General features: G+C 49.0%; 1 protein-coding gene across 1 annotated transcript in view; it reads right to left on the reverse strand.

Moving 5' to 3' along the window:
- LOC144767187 (hepatitis A virus cellular receptor 1 homolog) overlaps nucleotides 1–18993 on the reverse strand; it is a 241000-nt gene that overhangs the window by 152061 nt on the left and 69946 nt on the right. The window contains exon 3 of the mRNA XM_078650749.1: nucleotides 3795–3845. Coding sequence (XP_078506875.1) covers nucleotides 3795–3845 — 51 coding nt within the window. The remainder of the gene's footprint in view (nucleotides 1–3794; nucleotides 3846–18993) is intronic.

Here is an 18993-nt window from a genome sequence, read left to right on the forward strand (position 1 = left end):
CCCCAGCCCCTACGAATAAAAAACAAAAACATAATCCCTGGTGTCTAGTGGACATTCTGCCCTCTGGGGAGGCATATCAGGGGCTATTGCCCTCATCTGCCTCCCGAGGAGACAGCAAGACTCTGGCACACTTTTTTGGGGAGGAGTGCATTTACATGCCCATTTTGGCCAGACCCCACCTCTACGTAAAAAAAAACCTGGTGCCTAGTGTGCTTTTTACCCTCCTGGGGGGGGGGCAGATTGGGGGCTTCTGTCCCCACCTGCCTCCTGAGGGGGTGGAAAAAGAATGTGGAATATTTTTGGGGGAATGAGGGCATTGGCATGCCCATTTTGGGCAGCCCCCACCCCTCTATACATAAAAAAATATCCTTGGAGCCTAGTTGGCTTTCTGATCCCCCCCCCGAGGGCAGATCAAGGGCTATTGCCCCTTCTGCCTCCTGGGGGGGGGCAGAAAGACTGTGGAATTCTATAGGGGTGGATCTTGGGCAGCCCCTACCCCTCAATGTGCTTTAAAAATAAATCCCTGGTGCCTAGTGCGCTTTCTGCCCCCCTGGGAGGCCAGATTGGGGGCTATTGCCCTGATCTGCCCCCCAGGGGGCAGGAAGACTGAATATGCCACAAAGAAATTGGGGGGGGAGCAAAGACCCTTGCCCATGGGGCTGCTCCCCCTCCCTGGTGTCCGGTAGGTGGATCCCTGTTTAGGGATCACCCTCCTGAGGTGATCCCCAGGCAGGGATCCACTAGGGAGGGGTGCCATTGGAAAGGGGTAATCCTCCGCTTTCCAATGGAACCTCTCTTGTCTTTCTATGTGCCGGGAGGCAACATTTTTCTCATGTTGCTGACAGCCAATCAAAGTGCTCGCTACCGAAGAAGTCTGACTCCCACAGGAGGGATTTGACGGAAGAGGAAAAAAGCTCCCAGGGCAAATCAAAAAACATTATTTTAAAATTGACGGTTCGGCACGACTCTCGCGAGCCTCTTTCAGTCCCAGCCGTCGCAGATAAATAAGTATTTTCGTACCATAATTTCTCAACAACTACTGAACAGATTTATTATCAAATCACTAAAAGCAAACTCTCCGAACCAAGACCTAGCTTCCTGCCAAATTTGGTGTAAATCCGTTTGGCAGTTTTTGCAATAGTGCTTATTAATCTTACAGAGATCAATGGAAAATGCAAGGGGATTTTGCATTTTGCAACCCACCTTTTTTCTCAGCCACCGCTTGCCAGATCCCCCTGCAACTTTCAATGCACACATTTGGCAAAAAGAGGATTTTGTAAAAAATATTTGTGGAGATTTATATATATTTATTTTTTTTTTTTCAACAAGAAAACGCCGCACTGAGGAACTTAAGGTTTTCCTCAAGATTTATTTAAACAGAGCCCAGTCTGCACACGGACGCGTTTCAGCCTTGCAGCCTTGGTCACGGTAAGTGGTAATACCTTCAGCAACTGTTTTTATGTAATTTCCTGTTTGACATGCCCATGAATTCTGGGACATGTAGTTTTCACATTTCTATTTCGGCGTGGATAGCACTGTGCTAATCCAATGCTTAAAAACTTTGATAGAAAAGCAGACATTTGAGGTGAGCAAATTTAGAGTGTCACTGGTCTTGAGGGTGCTCTATACAGGAGCTGCCTTTCACCTAAACTTGGGAACTACCCAGAGTTCTCTCCCCCTTTTTTGCATAATTTATGCATCACTATATGCCTGCAAGGGTATTGTTTTGACTTATACTGGGTGATCCCTTGTGTCTGGACAAAGCTAAACCTCTCCGGAGAGCTGTAATGACAGCGAAACATGTCTCAGGGGTTGCTTTTATTCATTTCAGGTTGGCTTGGATGGTATTTTACCAATCCAAAGCTGTAATATTGTGCCTGGAGTGGTAAATGGCTTCTGTCATTTTACAGCTCGGCGTTGATAGCACTGTGCTAATCCTATGCTTAAAGACTTTGCTGTACAAATGGCAAAAGACTTTGTCCATTTCTATCTCGGCGTGGATATCACTGTGCTAGAGCTGCTGTCTGGAAAGTTTTGAGGTAATTCGTCAAATGGGGCCGGGAAAAAGGATGATCCAAAACAGTTTTCCCCATGCAATGTCTATGGGGATTTTGCAAGATTTGAACACGACTACAGCCCAAACCGCTGAACTGAATTACATCAAATTTGTCAGAAAGCTAGATCTTGGCCCAGAAAGAGTGCTTAATGTAATGTGGGGTAAATCTGTTCAGTGGTTTAAGAGTTATTCAAAAAAGAAATGTATACATATCTAGGGACCCGTATCTGACATGGATCCACCTGCAGGGGATTTGAGGGCTACCCGCGGATCAAGGGGAAATCAAAACCCTGATTGGCTGGTCTCACCCTGGAAAGAAAGCTGGGGCTGCCATTTTGTTTGTTGTTTAGCCCAAGGGAGAGAAAAATAAAATGTGAAAACACATAAGGGGTCTGAATACAGGTATCCTGGCCCCATAGGATACATGGCAGGTCCCCTAAGGGTCCCCTCATGGGCAATAAATTGTCCCAATTTTTTGGGGAACACAAATCAAGGATCTGCTGGTACCTGTGGATCAGAAGCACCATTGGGAAAAAAAACCTCACCCACTCACATCCCTGTCATGCACAGCCAAAGGCAGTGCACAGTGTGGGGTTGGATGCATGCAAGGGGGTTTGGCTGCAGACCACCGCTGCACGCCGAAGGCCGTGCAAGGCCGTGGTTGTATTAACGTACTGTAATTATATATTGCTTTGCATTTAAAAAAACATAGAAATTCACTGAAAAAAACTAATATTACATGGACGTTACAGTTTGGTTGACGTTTTACCTATCTGAAGAAACTACACCTCGTGCTGTTAAGTAACTTTAGGCCACAAGTTATAGTTTCTTGACATAAGTATAACTATAACTGCTGAAGTTATAGTACAGGTTTGAGGATTAATTTTATATGTTAGGTGTGTGTATGCCAGTAAAAAGAAGGTAACATCCAGAAAATTAGGGTGACTAAACAGATATGCTCTGTGTCCGTCATCTGGTCAAAGATTATGGGCCTCATTTAGATCTCGGTGGATAGGTTACTCCCTCACAACAGTGATGGATATCCCATTTGGCGAAATATAAAACCCCATTATATCCCATTGGATTTATAGTTCGGCGGATGGGATATCCGTCACCGTTGTGATGGAGTAACCGGTCTGGCGAGATATAATCAGGGTTTATATCCAATAACACTTGACTGATGATAGAACATGGAGCAAAGTTGTAACATGCTAAACTACTTCAAGTCCACAAACCCTGTAGCACGCTATCACAATGACAAGGTGATGTCATCAATAATTTCATTTGAAATGTCAAAGGTGATGTTGTCAATAATCTAATTTTACATACAATGAGGGGTGTAATTATGATGTCATAAGCAGTGCATTACAGGAGTGCAAGTTATAGTTAGTTCACTAATCAATAACTGGCAAATTTTGTGAGGTTTCGGTTTGCAAACATCAGTTCTTATCTCTTTTCAACGCCTAACTATAAACTCATCTTAATTTTTTTCAATACATTTCGAAAGGTTTTGATCATATTAAAAGTTGAACATATGCCCAACCCCCTTAGACAAAATGCACCCAACCTGCTGTAGAGTACCCAACCCCCGTTGCACACAGCCTTTGGATTACCAGTAAAAGACCGGTATACTACCTGTGATTAAAGGCTCTTAAACACTTATGATGCTGGAATGTTATACACATTATCTGAATCAGCAGTTCTTCCACCAGAGATGCTGAGGCTTTATAAACATTACCTGGTCTGACTTTACTGCATTGCTTCTTGGGTACTGGGACAGGCTCCAAATCTGCAAAACAGCAAGGGAAGAATATGAGCTAGTAGCTAAAGATGTCAGACTGTAAAGGGCAGGCAAGAGGTTTTGTGTAGTGGCATATGTATGCCTGTTTCAGGAGCTGTAAGTATGTCCATGTGGGTTTCCTGCTGGCTTATACGGCTTTCTCCTGTCTGTCTCGGTTTCAAGGTGTGTGTTGGCATGAAGCGTCTCTGTCTGCCTTCAGCTCAGTCTACACTTGATGCCAGGCCCGGACTGGCCGTAGTGGGCACCGGGCAATCCCCTGGTGAGCGCACGGGAGGGGGGCCGGTGGCCGTTTTTGTTACAGGGCCGTAGCTGCAAAATCGGCCCTGTAAGAAAATCGGCCAAAAACCGGAGCTTGCAAAGAGCTCGGCGGCACCCACAACCCCCAGGGGGGAAGGGGGCCGGCCGAGCATTTTGCCAGGGCCGGTTTTAGTTCCCATTCCGGCCCTGCTTGATGCCTTCCATTAGATATGGGTCTAATGTTGGGGGGTTGTTTTTCTTGAGTCTACAGAAGTTCTGTCTGGGTAGAGATCTGTCACAGAAGCCATGTGCTGTGGTGTTTATCTCCAGTTAGTTTGATGTCGATCTGTCTCTGACTGTGGGTTTGTGTCTCCAGACAACTTATGGACTGTCTGCTCGTCTCGTGGTCTCTATATGAAGCATAATAAAGCACATTTTCCAGCTATGTAGATGTACGGGTATGCTACAGTACTTGACACATTATCCCTCTTCTTCAGCAGCAAAAAATGCATTTAGCACCAGAAATATCTTGCTGACAAAGCTCTGTTTATAAAACAGAAAATATGTGTATTTTATGAACACCATCATAAATACTCTCCTTGTAGAAATAAGCTACAGAGCCTAAATACTGTCCATAGCCAGTGCATATTCGTAAGAAACTGGATTATTATTTGAGGTGGGTTACTACCTAACCCAAGGAATAATCACACCTCTTGTCATGGTGAACTCTTAAAGTCCCTGGGCCTCATTTATGAGAAATGACGCATCGCTGCATGAAAGCAGCGATGCGTCACTTCTCAGTGCGCACTCCTTGCGACATTCCTGATGCGTCATATTTAATGTATGACGCATCATGTCGCAAGGAGTTACAGATACGTCAGTATTTCTGACGTATCTGTAAGCGCAAAAGTGACGCATTGCTGGAGTGTGTCACAAAAGTGACGCAACTCCAGCAATGCGCCCTTTCACATGGGGCAAGCCCCATGTGAAAGGGCCTGCGTCAGTCTTACGCCTGCTGTGAGGCAGGCGCAAGATTTTGACGCAACGGCGTCCTAAAAGTGACGCAGTGAAATCTCATAGATTTCACTGCATCACTTCTACGAACCTTCCTTGCGTCAATACGCCCCCCTTGCATACATTATACCTGGCGCAGGTATAATGTGGCGCAGGGGTTTACAAAGTGACGCATCTACCTAGATGCGTCACTTTGTAAATATGGCGCAACAAGGTGCATTTTTTACGCCACTGCTGCGTCACAAAAAGTGACGCACCGGCGGCGTAAAAGTGACGCACAGCCTCATAAATGAGGCCCCCTAAATTTATCTGAGCTTCACCCCATGGTAGCTATGGCCAGTGGGGTAACAAAAGCAGCCCCTGTGGTGCGGGGTGAGGGGTCCCGAGCTGCAGGGGGCTCCCTCTGGCACTGTGCACAGGGGGCTGGTCCCAGAGCTCCTGCCTGGATCAGCGCATGGGGTGTCTCCTCCATGATCTTTGCAGGGGGGGCCTCAAGTTTTGTTAGACCACTGGGTATGGCACAGAGCAGACAGGCTTAACTTAGGGCAACATGTAAAGTTTTTATGCAGTACCAAAACAATAATAAAGTTGAAATGCAAAACATTAAAATTCCCAAACCGAATTTGAAAAATAGAGCTTAACTTAGGGCAACTTGTAAAGCATTTATGCAGTATCAAAACAGTAATAAAGTTGAAATGCAAAACAATAAAATTTCCAAACCTAATTAGACAAATAGAGCTTAACTTAGGGCAACGTGTAAAGTATTTATGCAGTATCAAAACATTAATAAAGTTGAAATGCACACCAATAACATTCCCAAGACAATACCATAATCGATTTCTAATTTTGTGGTTCTCCCGTGCCGCAAGGTCATACGAATGGTAATAGCGCTATGCAAACATCATCGCTCCACTACATACAATAAAACAAAAGTTAAAATCCTTGTCATTCTCAACAACAAGAGCTCTAGCTTTTACAAATGTGAGACCTATTGCACTGCAAATGGTTGTTCCATTTGGAATGTATAGAGGCAGCCGTGTATTGCCCTGTATGCTTGATGAGGGCATCCCTGGCTTTTAGGCCACTGGGCAGCCTATTAATACATGCAAATTGTATCTTACTGAGTAAACACCAATTCACTGCAGTAATGTGTAAGGCAAGCCAAGGGTTTGGGTGGTGCATATGCAGTTTGGCACACACTCCTTCATAATAGAGGTAGCTACCACATCAGATCAGCATGGACTGCAGAGAGAAGCTATTTTGAGGTTAGGCATGTAGAAATCCAGTGTTTATAAGAGCAATGCCAGGACGGTAATGGAGCAGGGGAGAGACAAAAACTATTGTGTACCCCTTGTAAAGTCAGTCTCTTATAACAGTAACATTCATTAAACATGTGAAACATGAGAACTAATCAACCAAGTACACACAGAATAAAAAATTACACGTGGGAAAACTAATTGCTGTTTTGCAAAAACTAATTTACTAATAAATCAAAGAGTCATACTAATATAGCGCTTGGTATTATAAAATAATCGGACAAAAGTGTGTATTTGTGCTCATGTTAAAAGTTTTTGTGGCAAAACAATGAAATTGGTAAGTAAGGACGCATATGTGTGCGCTTATGCTAGGTAACCTCTAACAGGGAAAATTAGAATGGTGGGAAGTAAACAGAAGAGCTAAAATTCTATATCTAAAGTCTGTTGTCTTTATTTTCATATTAGTTCCCGTTAAGGCCCCTGCGGCCTAGTTCGAAAATGGCTGTTTAAGTGAGACTTCGGCCCCTATGCATGCCCGAGACATGCTAGTAATGAGCGAATGGCCTGTGTTCGGAGCTAAAAATGTCATGTTCAGCCTGGCCTATAAGCAGAAGACGTGCCAAAGGATGCCTGCATTTAAAAGCCTGAGATATGGACGTGATGTAGCCTTATGATGTACAAAAGATACAAGGACGGAATGACAATTGCCAAGTGGACAATTTTTACCATGAGAAAGTACTTGAGGATGACATTGCAAAACTAGAACTGGTTTGGGCAAGGAGGACATGAGGTGACCATCACCACCCCTCTAATGGACCAGTGAGAAATGAATGCAGACCCTAAAAGTTTTAATTTTGAGTTAGATAGTGAGGGAAAAAGGGTATAAAAGAGCTTGCGTGAAAGAGGGAAAAAGTTGGGTCCGTGAATTTTATTGCGCACCAAGACATGCTGTCAGTTTGAGCGATTTTTGGTACAACAAGACTTTGAATTATTTTTGGACTTTAAATTTTGATGGGGCAAAAAGATCGAATGCGGAGTCCTGTTGGGAGGTAGACATCGAGGAGGTCAGAAAGACAGTCAGCTTGGGAACCTGTTCACTGCAGTTATACCCTCGCCTATGGCAGAGTGGTAATATACTTTCTAATTTTGCAATTTCTTGAATGTATTAATAAATGCTATAATTTGCGCTTGAAATGCTATTTACTTTTCTAATAGAATTTAGATAAAAGATTTTGTAAAATATAATTTGAGTCTGTGTTCATTTAGAATAAAAGTCATGACAAAGTAAATAATAACGTAATGGGAATATCGTGATTGAGCTGGTCTTAATCACCATCAACTGACTTCTACTAGTTGGTCCATTGACCAAACAGCGGAGTACCTTGATGTTATTTCCTTAGGTCTGTTGAGGGAAATTGATATGTACATATATGTATATAATGTATAGAATTTAGAATCTAGATAAATGAGGTACCCCACTATCCAGCAGCTCGCCTTCTGGTTTCTCTGATTCAGGAGCAGTGTGGTATGTGAATGTGTGATTCGCGGTGTTATGGGCCCCACCGATGAGTAAATAATTTAGCTCCTGGGTTAAGTGAGATGAGTTGTGAGGGTTGTTTGGGAGCTAAGATGCAGCATCAATGGCTACTGTTGACATCAGTTTAACTCTCGCAGGGGACCCGCAGGATGAAAAGACGGTGTGGCTAGACAGGAATTAATTCTCAACATGAGCACAACCATGGACAGAATGAGGGTGAAAGTTCAAAGGGGTGTTGCTGGCGAACACACAGGTCAAGTGGTTTGGTAGGTCTGGCATGATGTGGGGTCCGCTACTCTTGACAGTAAAAAGTCTACTAGCAAAGTGTTGCAGGCTTGGGGAGCTAGTTTTACCTGAGTGTTGGGGGCAGAGGACCTCATGGCCCTTGGGCGGGGCCTACTGCTAGAGGCAATGAAAACAGAGAAGACAGCCATAGCTGTGATTGTTGGACCTAACTGCTTTCTGAATCGTTTTCCTTTGAGACAGCGGATAAAAAAACAATGATTTGCAAAGTTTCTTATAAAATGAATAAAATACCATAAAACGCATAGTATGTTTTATAGAGATGTCATCACATCCACATGAACCTAGCAGGGACATACTTGTCCAGTCCCTTGGAACTGCTAGTACACAATTAATTAAATTCACTCTAAACTTAGTTAATAAAAAATGATGACTATTAACTGAAACAAACATGTGGTACTGGGTCAGTAAACTTCACAGTTTTCAACATTACACATGGTACAGTAGGCTGGCTTTCTCACACGAAATGAGGGTTTAGTCCCTAACAAGTCGCCCTTGGATGAAACATCAGAGGTTTCAAATAATTCAAGTCTCCCAGAATCTCTAAAAGTGATTTTAATGTAATTCAACCGGTTTCTGATTATAGTTTGAATAAGCTCTGTTTCCTCCGACCCCAGATTGAAAGCCACAGGAGCAAAGGACGCAGTTGTAAGACAACTGATAAATATCTTTGGCCCTGCTCCTCCTGTGCTGTAAATGCGGGAACCCCTGCAGTAGAGACAATAGGCGTCGCATACATTTATTTTCAACAGTTTGTAATGTTGAATTGTCAATGTAGTCCCAGATGTTGCTCCCATAGGAGGCGACCAAGACACATTTAGATTGATACATTTTTAACAGCGTCAGCCAGAGGTTTATTGCCCACCTTTGTTACAAAGTTGACGAATGAACGTATAGTTCTCAAGAAGAAATGTCTTTGTGCTCAAATTAATGGGGATTAATGAGTAAAGCGATTGAACAATCCATTAAATAGGGGAATGTACCGACCCAGTTTACAATGTTCTCTTTCACGTTGAACACTCTTGATAGGTCTTGGACCTACTAACAATACATGAGGTTTACTAACATTAGCAGTTAAGTCTATGTTGCCCGCAAATGAGACGAAGGAATGTAATGGCCTCTGAAGCCCCAGTGCTGTCCTGGACAATAAGATGGTATCGTCGGCAGAAAGTAGAGTTGGAATCGGGCAATTTCCCACTGCAGGCCATTTGAAACCAGTACCAGGCTATTTCTCTTGCCTTCACCCCAGCTCCATCCTCCTTCATTATCCAAGTAGTGATTCCCCCTCTAATCTTGCTCCCCAACCAGTGGAGAAGTGTGGCTCACTGGTTAGAGGAGGCAGACCCGGACGCTGAGATCAGACCCGGGACCAGGGTTCAATTCCCGACGCGGCAGGGTCTTGAGCCCAAAAATGCCCATGGACTCGGTAAGTCTCGCTTCGGTGCCTACTCGAATTACAGGTTCACACTCTGCAACTCTGGGCATTAGCTTGCTTAATCTCCACTACGGCCCCCCGCGGCGGGATGCCTGGCTTTCACCATGGGGATACCCAGTAGGGGCTATCTCACAGGGAAAAACCAGGACGGGTTCCCAATGCAAAGCGCTTTGAGACCTGACGGTGATATTGCGCTATATAAAAACCTATCCATCCATCCAACCTTCACCTGCTCCAATGTCCACCTTCACCACCCTACTTACTCATCCTCCTGTGCCCTCTCCGGCTCCCCGTCAGAAGTCTTCTCCTGGGCCTCTCTAGGCATCTCCCTTGAACCTCTACATGTGACACGCCTTCTCTCCACACCAGTCTACTTATCGGTTCCCTTAAACCCACCTGCGGTTCCTCAGCACTCTCCTAGTCTACCGGCTCTCTCGCAGCACGTTTTTCATGCACGTACTCAGCAGTTTTGTTTGCACGGATATCCCCCAGTTTCCCCCCCCCCTCACTATTCACCAATGAGTGCGCTGCGCCCCCCCCCCCGCACACACTGTTCCACCCTACTCTCATTTGTGCCGGTGCTTAGCACCGGTGTTCCATAATCCGCTGCCCCCCATGTGGCAGTGCCCCCCCCTGTTTTGCGCATGCGTACGCATGCGCACATTGCGGCCGATGACGTGGTACCACGCCCACCATCATTCCGTGTCATCATCATTGCGCATGCTCTATTCGAACATGGCTCGCGTCTCGGGCAGACAGCGCCCGCTGGGTCCTTGTGCCGACCGCTGTACACAGCCCGTCTCCGTACAAGCAGGACCCCTCACCTGCAGGTTGGTGTATTGCCCCGCATTAAAGCTGCTACATATTTATTTAAAATGTAAACCGTGTACCCGGGAAGCGTGTTAAACAAATTATTATACGAATGATCACAGTGCATGTTGCGATGCTAAGCTGCCTGCATTACAACAATATCAGCGTGCCTCTTCCCAGACCCCTCTCCCTTTCCTGCTGTAATCAAATCTCCATCATAGATGGTGATTAACATGACATTCATTAACATGAATTTAGAACTGTTCCAGCCTCGTACACCGCCTCGGGCTGCTTGCGGCTCGAGGCTGTGAACAATGTTGGCACAAGGACCCCGCGGGCGCTCTCTGCCCTTCTCCACCCTGTGACGTAGGGGTGCAGCCACACACGGGGATACAGTGAATATCGGAACACCGGCACTTATTGAACAGGGCCGGGCCTATGGTGGTGAGGCACTCTCGCACAAAGTCAATGTTGTAGAGAGCCACCCGGCCTCTCACCTACATTGTTACAACACACACACATGCACGCCTTCACCCTCGGGACGGGCACGCCCCGAGGTATATATTAAAAGTGCGGAAGACCGCTCGGGGTCTTTCCGGCATACCCCACTACTCTGTGTGTGTGTCCCATTCTTTAATCAGCGCTGCGCGCGAGGCCCTGACCTCTCCCACCACACTGGCGACGAGGCCGGTTCTACTCCTACGGGTGCCTGGCCGCCCTGCCGGAGCTGTCCGCTCCTCACCTGTCGTCTGCTGCCGGCCGCCCCTGCTCAGCTGTTTTCCCGGGCCGCGGAGCTCGTCCGCCGGCCTGCTGTGCCTGCTCGAAGTCGGCTCCCCGCCCATGCGCCTCCCTGGTTGGAGCGCGTTCAGCTGGCGGGAGCCGCCTGGTGAGTGCCTCGCCCCACGGCCTTTGCCCGGCCCCCGCGCTGCACATGCTGCCGTCTGCGGGCTTGCCCCCCTCTGCATCCAGCGCGAGTGCGCTTCCATAGCGTGCTGCCCCGGAGGGGGAGGGGTGAACAGGGGAGACGCTGCACGTCAGCCCCGAGGCAGGAACACGTGGTGCCTCCAACGCGTGGCTGGCCCTCTGCAGCATCCTGCCGTGTCCTGCGCGCCTGGGCTCTCACTAGGAGCAGGTGGGGGTTATCAAAGTCTGCTGCAACGTAAAGAAATAAAAAAATAAAAAAAAATAAAGGAGAAAGGCACATAAAATAACATCACGGTGGACCATTTTGCACGTCAATACACAGGGAGCAACAGTGCCATCAAGCATTGGCAAGTGCAACTGTTCTATCATTTTGCACGTCAATACACAGGGATCAACAGTGCCATCAAGCATTAGCAAGTGCAACTGCTCTATCATTACTCACCATCCTAACTCCATTCCACGCTACGCGGCCCGCGCAGGTGGGGTGTGATCCAAGGGAAGGGTCAACATCATGAACGACGCCGCCACAGGGGGTGCGCCCACGTGGACGGCCGCACATACCGCTACGCCACGCCCACCTCCACGGCGCGGAGCAGACACTCACATAGTCAGCCATGCCCACACCGGAGTGGCCCCGCTTCCGCCATTCAGCGAGACTGCAGACCCAGCAACTGCGGCGCCGCGATGGAAGGCGTGGCTGGGGCGTTTGAACCTCTACTTTAGAGGCACCAGAGAGACTGATAACACAGTGAAAAGATCACTTTTGATCCTGTATGGAGGCCCAGAAATCTATGACCTCTTCGAGTCTCTCCCGAACACCGGCGAGGACGATGACTATGACGCGGCGGTGGCCGTGCTGAATACCCACTTTGACCCCCAGGTCAACACCGACTATGAGAAGTTCAAGTTTAAGCGGGCGTGGCAAACTGAGGCCGAATCAGTGGACATGTATTATGCGAGGCTGCGCCGGCTGGCCAGCAGCTGCCCGTTTACGGAACCACGTGAGGAAATCAGGGACCAGATCATCGTAGGTTGCAAATCAAAACTTCTACGAAAGCTCATCCTCAGACAACCGGGCATCACGTTGGATGCCATTCTCGTCCTTGCCCGCTCCCATGAACTGTCGGATTCCAGAGCAGACGAAATGGAGCTGGCGCTCCGGTCCCCCATAGCCCCGCAAGCCGCGCCCAAAATGGCGCCCATCAAGGAAGAAACTGTTGACGCGATACAGAGGAGACCGGCGGGAGGTAGAGCTCGACAGTGGCAGACCCGGGACGCTCAGTGTGCCTACTGTGGGGGAGACCACGCAGCGACCGCTGTGTGCAACGCGAAAGGAAAGACGTGCTCGAAGTGCGGCAGACTCAACCATTTCGCCGCGGTGTGCCAAGGAGGACGATACAGGCCCAACGCCCAAAGGGCGCGAGGCGGATATGGATCTCGGTCGATGACATCCAGAGTGAGACAGCTGTCGCTGGAACAAGAACACCCGCCGCCCGACACGAAGGCCCAAGAACGGAAGCCGTATTATGAGGACGAGGAAGACGATGAGGTGTATGTAGTATCCTATGTCAGCAGGATATCCACCCGGAAGAGACCACCACCCATGTGCATGATCTCTGTGGAAGGATCGGAGATCAGAGCGCTGATTGACACCGGAGCCTCCGTGAATGTCATGGACTCTGACCAGTATGAACAGATGTCGCCTAAACCCACACTAGCCCCGACGAACGCTCGGATATACACATATGGAGGCACCGAACCCATGCCGCTACGCGGCGTCATCAGCACCACCATTCGTAATGGAGAGTACACAACGGAGGCCCGGTTCCATGTAACTGAGGGGAAGAAAGGGACACTACTCAGCTGCAACACAGCGGAAGACCTCGGGCTGGTCTTCTTCGCCAACCAAGTCCACCAATCACACGCTGACACCATACTAGGAGACTTCCCTGCGCTCTTCAGCGGCCTCGGAAAGCTCAAAGACAAGAAAATCAAACTACACATAGACACCACCATCCGTCCCGTCGCCTTGCGTCACAGAAGAGTGCCGTTTAACCTCCGCGCTCAGGTCGAAGAGGAGCTGAAGAAGCTCGAAGACCTCGATGTCATTGAGAAGGTGTCGGGACCGACTCCGTGGGTGTCTCCACTGGTGGTTGCCCCGAAGCCCAAGCAGCCTGGTGCCATCAGGCTGTGCGTCGACATGAGGCTGCCAAACACTGCCGTGAAAAGGGAGCGCCACATCACGCCCACCATGGACGACATCGTCGCCGACCTCAACGGGGCGAAGTGGTTCTCTAAACTTGATCTCAACGCGGGTTACCACCAGTTGGAACTTGATCAGAACAGCCGATACATCACGACTTTCACCACACATGTCGGGCTCCGGAGATACAAGAGGTTAAGTTTTGGAGTGTCATCGGCGGCCGAAGTGTTTCAGAATGCAATAAGGGAAGTTCTGTCTGGGCTGAGTGGGGTCATCAACTTGAGCGACGACATTCTGATCTACTCGAACATGCTGGAGGAACACCATGCACATCTGCGGGCCACCTTACAGAGGTTACAGGAACATGGACTAACCCTCCACAGGGAAAAGTGTTCGTTCTACCAAGAAGCGGTGGACTTCTTCGGCTACCGATTCACGCGCGAAGGGCTCCGAGTTGACCCAAAGAAGGCGGAAGCTATCCAGAATGCCAGCACGCCCAGAAACCCCACCGAGGTGAGAAGCTTCCTCGGGATGGCCACGTACTGTGGCCGATTTATACCTAACTTGGCTGACCTAGCCGAGCCCCTCCGCGCACTCACTAGACAGGACCATGAATGGGAATGGACTGGCGCAGCAAGCCAAGCCTTCCAGGAAATCAAGGCGAGCCTTCTGGACAAGGCCACGATGGCTTACTTCCAGCCACGCAGGAAGACCGAACTGGTCGTGGACGCTAGCCCCGTAGGGCTCGGCGCCGTTCTACTGCAGGAATATGGCCAGAACGACTGGAAACCTGTCGCCTATGCGAGCAAGGCTCTCACGGACACTGAAACGCGATATGCTCAAATCGAGCGAGAGGCGCTAGCCATCAAGTGGGCCTGCCAACATTTCCACTTGTATCTCTGTGGCCAACCCTTCACCATCGTGACCGACCACAAGCCACTCCTGCCCCTGTTCGCCGGGTCCTCCAGGCTTGCCCCGCCGTGGATTGAACGATGGGCCGTACAGCTACAAGGCTACAATTTCACCCTAGTCTTCCGGCCCGGCGCCCACAATCCAGCGGACTATCTGTCCAGGCATCCAGATGTCACCAGAAAAGCAATCCCACTGGCGGATAGCCCGTTGGTGGAAGAATTCGTCCACATGGTGTCCGTGGCTGCCTGCCCGGAGACCCTCACCCTGCAGGAGATGGGAAGAGCCACCGCTGAAGATGAGACTCTGACCCGCGTCAAGACTGCCCTGGACACTGGAAGCTGGACGAGGTTTCTGGAAGGAGCTCAAGGACTTCGTCCGGAGATTAGCCATGCCCGACAACAGCTATGGCAAATCCGCCATGAATTGAGCGTCGGCGATGAAGGCGTTATACTGAGAGGGCATCTCATTGTGGTGCCAGAAAGCCTCCAACAACAGACCCTCGTGATCGCTCACACGGGCCACCAAGGAACCGCCAAAACAAAGGCCAGACTACGCAGCAAAGTATGGTTCCCGGCCATGGATCGCATGGTGGATGAGATGGTGCGCTCGTGCCACGCCTGCACCATCACGGGGTCAGACCCGGCCCCAGCCCCAGTCATCACTGAAGAAGCGGCGACAGCGCCCTGGACCCAGCTGAGCATTGACTTCGGGAGTTTCCCGGATGGCCGACACACGCTGGTCGTCGTGGATTCATTTTCGAAATTCCCCGTCGTGGAACTGCTCTCCTCCACAGCATTTGGACCAGTCAAGAAAGCGTTGGACCACGTCTTTGCCACTATGGGACTTCCGGAGGAGGTGAAGTCGGACAACGGACCCCCTTTTCAAGGGCGAGAGTTCCAAACATACCTGGAGAGCCTAGGGATAAAACACCGCAAGATCACACCGTTGTGGCCGCAAGCAAACGGCGAAGTGGAGAGGCTCATGCGGACTCTCAACAGGGCGCTCCGCATCGCCGTCAACGATGGCAGAGATCCGGAAGCTGCGTTAGACCAATTCCTGAGTGCATACCGACAGACCCCGCATAGCACCACTCACTGCGCGCCGGCGCATGTCTTGTTCAAAAGAGCACCAAGAGGCAACATCCCTGCGTCCTCTACATGGACCCCGTAAGAGAGAGATGGTGATGCCATCCAGGCAAGGAGAACGATCACGAACCAGAAAGCAAGCGAAAAAAGACATGCCAGATACCCAAGGTTGCAAGAAGGAGACATTGTTGTGGTACAAGATCGGCACCCTGGGTGGAAATTTAGAACCCCGTTCGAACCAGAGAGATGGGTCGTGGAGAAGATTCAAGGAACAATGGTGACGGCCCGCCTCGGCCAACAGACTGTCACACGGAATGTATTTTGTTTCAAACGAATAGGAGTGCCGGATGGCACTCCCCAGGAAGCCGATGAAACCATCGATGTCGGCACAGATGGTCCGGATGATGGAAGAACAGGGGCCCAAAACTCCGTGCCCCTCACGAGCCGTGACCAGCCAGGAGAAGACAGGCGTCACCTTGGTGTGCCCCGAAGTGAAACAACTGGGGGCACTTCTTCTTCCCGAGATGAAACAACAACCCCGGCTGGGGCTGTTGAGTCTCCTGCCCGCATCAATCACAGATACCACCTGCGGCCCAATCCTGGGCCAAGCCAAAGACTCCGAGACTTTATATGCACTTCCCCTTAGCCATTGTGTGGGGATAGTTTATATGTGAACTAAATTGAAGGAGGGATGTAGAGAGCCACCCGGCCTCTCACCTACATTGTTACAACACACACACATGCACGCCTTCACCCTCGGGACGGGCACGCCCCGAGGTATATATTAAAAGTGCGGAAGACCGCTCGGGGTCTTTCCGGCATACCCCACTACTCTGTGTGTGTGTCCCATTCTTTAATCAGCGCTGCGCGCGAGGCCCTGACCTCGCCCACCACAAATGTGAGCCTGAGGTCGTCGGAGTAAATTAAAAGTCCGTGCCTTGGTGCCTTACTTTTTAAACAGCTCAAGCCTCGCACGCACTGAACTGAATTCAGCTGAAGCCAGCCTGCCATACATAATTAATTCGACCTTTTGTGCTCTCACTGGGGCTGCAGCACCACGGCAAGTGGCAACATTGTTCATTTGCTGCCCAGGCCCGAGACAGAACATTTTGTAATTAACTGGGCGGTGCGAGCAGGCGGAAGTTATGTTTGTAAGTTTTGTTTTTGAAGCCCCCACTCCTCGCACCGCCGCCTGAGCCTCTCATTATGAGGCCCTGTTGTGACTGTCTGGACGAGGCTGCTTAGAGGCTCCTCGGGGTGGCTCTGAGACTCCCACTCTGGAGACCGTGGGGCTCCTGTCCCTGGACTTGCTGCAGTTGCTACTATCATGCTGCAGTGCAAAGGCAAGTAAAACAGACGGTTGTGAGGACAGTGACACACACGAACAGCGCTGGTGAAATACGAAGGGCCAGCCAGCATCCACGCTGCCAAACAGTCGGCCACCCTTCAAAGGGGTTTTCTCCCAGCAGGATGCCAGCCACATCCATGTGGAATAGCTAGCACAGGAACAAAGCTTGGCCCCGGAAGACTCTGATCCATCGAGGTCAGGTGAGTTTAAATAATCTTAGATTTAATTATATTATTGTATATAGTGTGAACGCATGAGCCAAGCAGTTCACAACTCCTGCTGGTTTTATCAACAACCTTGTGGCGTGTTCTATTTTCTTTTGATTGCTGAAGTGCTTCCATGTCCGCCCATTAAGCAGTTCAGCAATCACAAGGCAATAGAATAGGCCAGTAGGAGCTGGGAACTGCTTGGCTCATGCGTGATCGGTGCAGCGGGCACAGACTCTTGCTGACTTCACTATGGTGGCAGCACAGCACTGGATGCTGACGCTGCTAGGAGTGCATTCCGTGGGGGCTTCTTAGGTGCACTTAATCAGGACACTTCTTCGCTTTTCTTCCAGAGTTGAGTGAAGAGGCTTCTATGTGCAGATTATTTCGGTGCGCTCCAGAGCACCAGGCAGCTGCATTTTGAAAGCAAGACTGAGTAATTATGATAATTTATTTGCAGGCAACTGAGAGCGTGTGCGCTGGAACCTCTCACATCCTGTTGGGACAGTCAGGCTTCACAGTGCCCTTCCATTTCTGGTACTATGCAGCAGTTGTAACCCTATGAGCGCTGGCACATTCTGAGTGTGCATGAATATAAGTATTGGGGAGTATGGAGCCTTAACCTGGTTGGGAAGTTGGTGCCCGTGACCGTGACGGAAAGGCATATTAAATATGCTGTCTCAGCGCTTGATTTGAACTGGCTGATGCAGGTGGGGCCCATCAGCACCTATTTTTTGGGACTGTTAACTATTTTTCTTAATCAGACTTTCACCCAAAGCAGAGAGATAAAAACATAAAAAGAGGAAAGAAAGAGGAAGAGAAATATGAAAAACAGTGACTTAGGAAGAAAGCAGTAACAAAAAAAGAGCATGCATGAGTTAAGGGAAAGGGGTGACCGGTGCTGGATGAAATAGGCATGATGTGTAATCAAGAATACGTAACATTGCTATGCGGCATCCCCAATTTTCATACATCCACCTACAGGATTTGAGCAAAACTTTGTGCACCAGCACTTACTGTTTTACAAATTAAGCACTGCGGCAAACTGCATCACATATCACTTTCGCGCGCCCAGGAGTGGGGGGTCGGTGGGCGAGGCTGTGACTAGGAGTTACTGTGTCTGTGAGAGGTGTTCCACCCTGGGGAGCTGACCAGACCGACAGCATCAGCGCCGTCAGGCATGTGATCCGGATGAGTTTATTTTGTTGCTCTGCAGGAGGTGTGTGTCATGCCGGCAGCTGCAGGAAGCAGAGCATGTCTGCACTATGAAGCAGGAGCGTGAAACCACCACAGGCCTGCACTGTGCATGTTCCTGGTCAAAGCTATGCGCTACAGTCGCAAAAACACATTATCATCTGATTTGATTTGATTTGATTTGATTTGATTTATCCATTTGTAGAGCGCGCGAATGCCCGAGGGCGTCTTGGCGCTGTGATTTACCTCTGACTCTTGAAGATGTTAATTAGGGATATGCTGAGAAAAGCCACGTTTTAACTTTCTTTCTGAATGATTTCAATGATGGACTGTTTTTTATATCTAGCGGTAGTTGGTTCCAGTTTCTTGCCGTGTGTACCAGGAAACTTCTTACGCCCCAGTTCGCTCTCTTGAACCTTGGTACCGTGATTGTTTTCTTTTGGCTGGATCTCAGAGTTCTATTTGGCTCATATAGTTTTAAATGGGTTTTTAAAAATTGTGATCCAGTTCCATTGATTGCTTTATATGCTAGGCATAATGTTTTGAATTGTATCCTCTTTTCGATTGGTAACCAATGTAGATTTCTGAGTTTATGGCTGATTCTTTCAAATTTTGGTATCCCTAGTATCAGCCTGGCTGCTGCATTCTGCAGACGTTGGAGTTTGAGTAGGA

The sequence above is a fragment of the Lissotriton helveticus genome, chromosome 7, assembly GCF_964261635.1.
Source record: "Lissotriton helveticus chromosome 7, aLisHel1.1, whole genome shotgun sequence".
NCBI classification, from domain to species: Eukaryota; Metazoa; Chordata; class Amphibia; order Caudata; family Salamandridae; genus Lissotriton; species Lissotriton helveticus.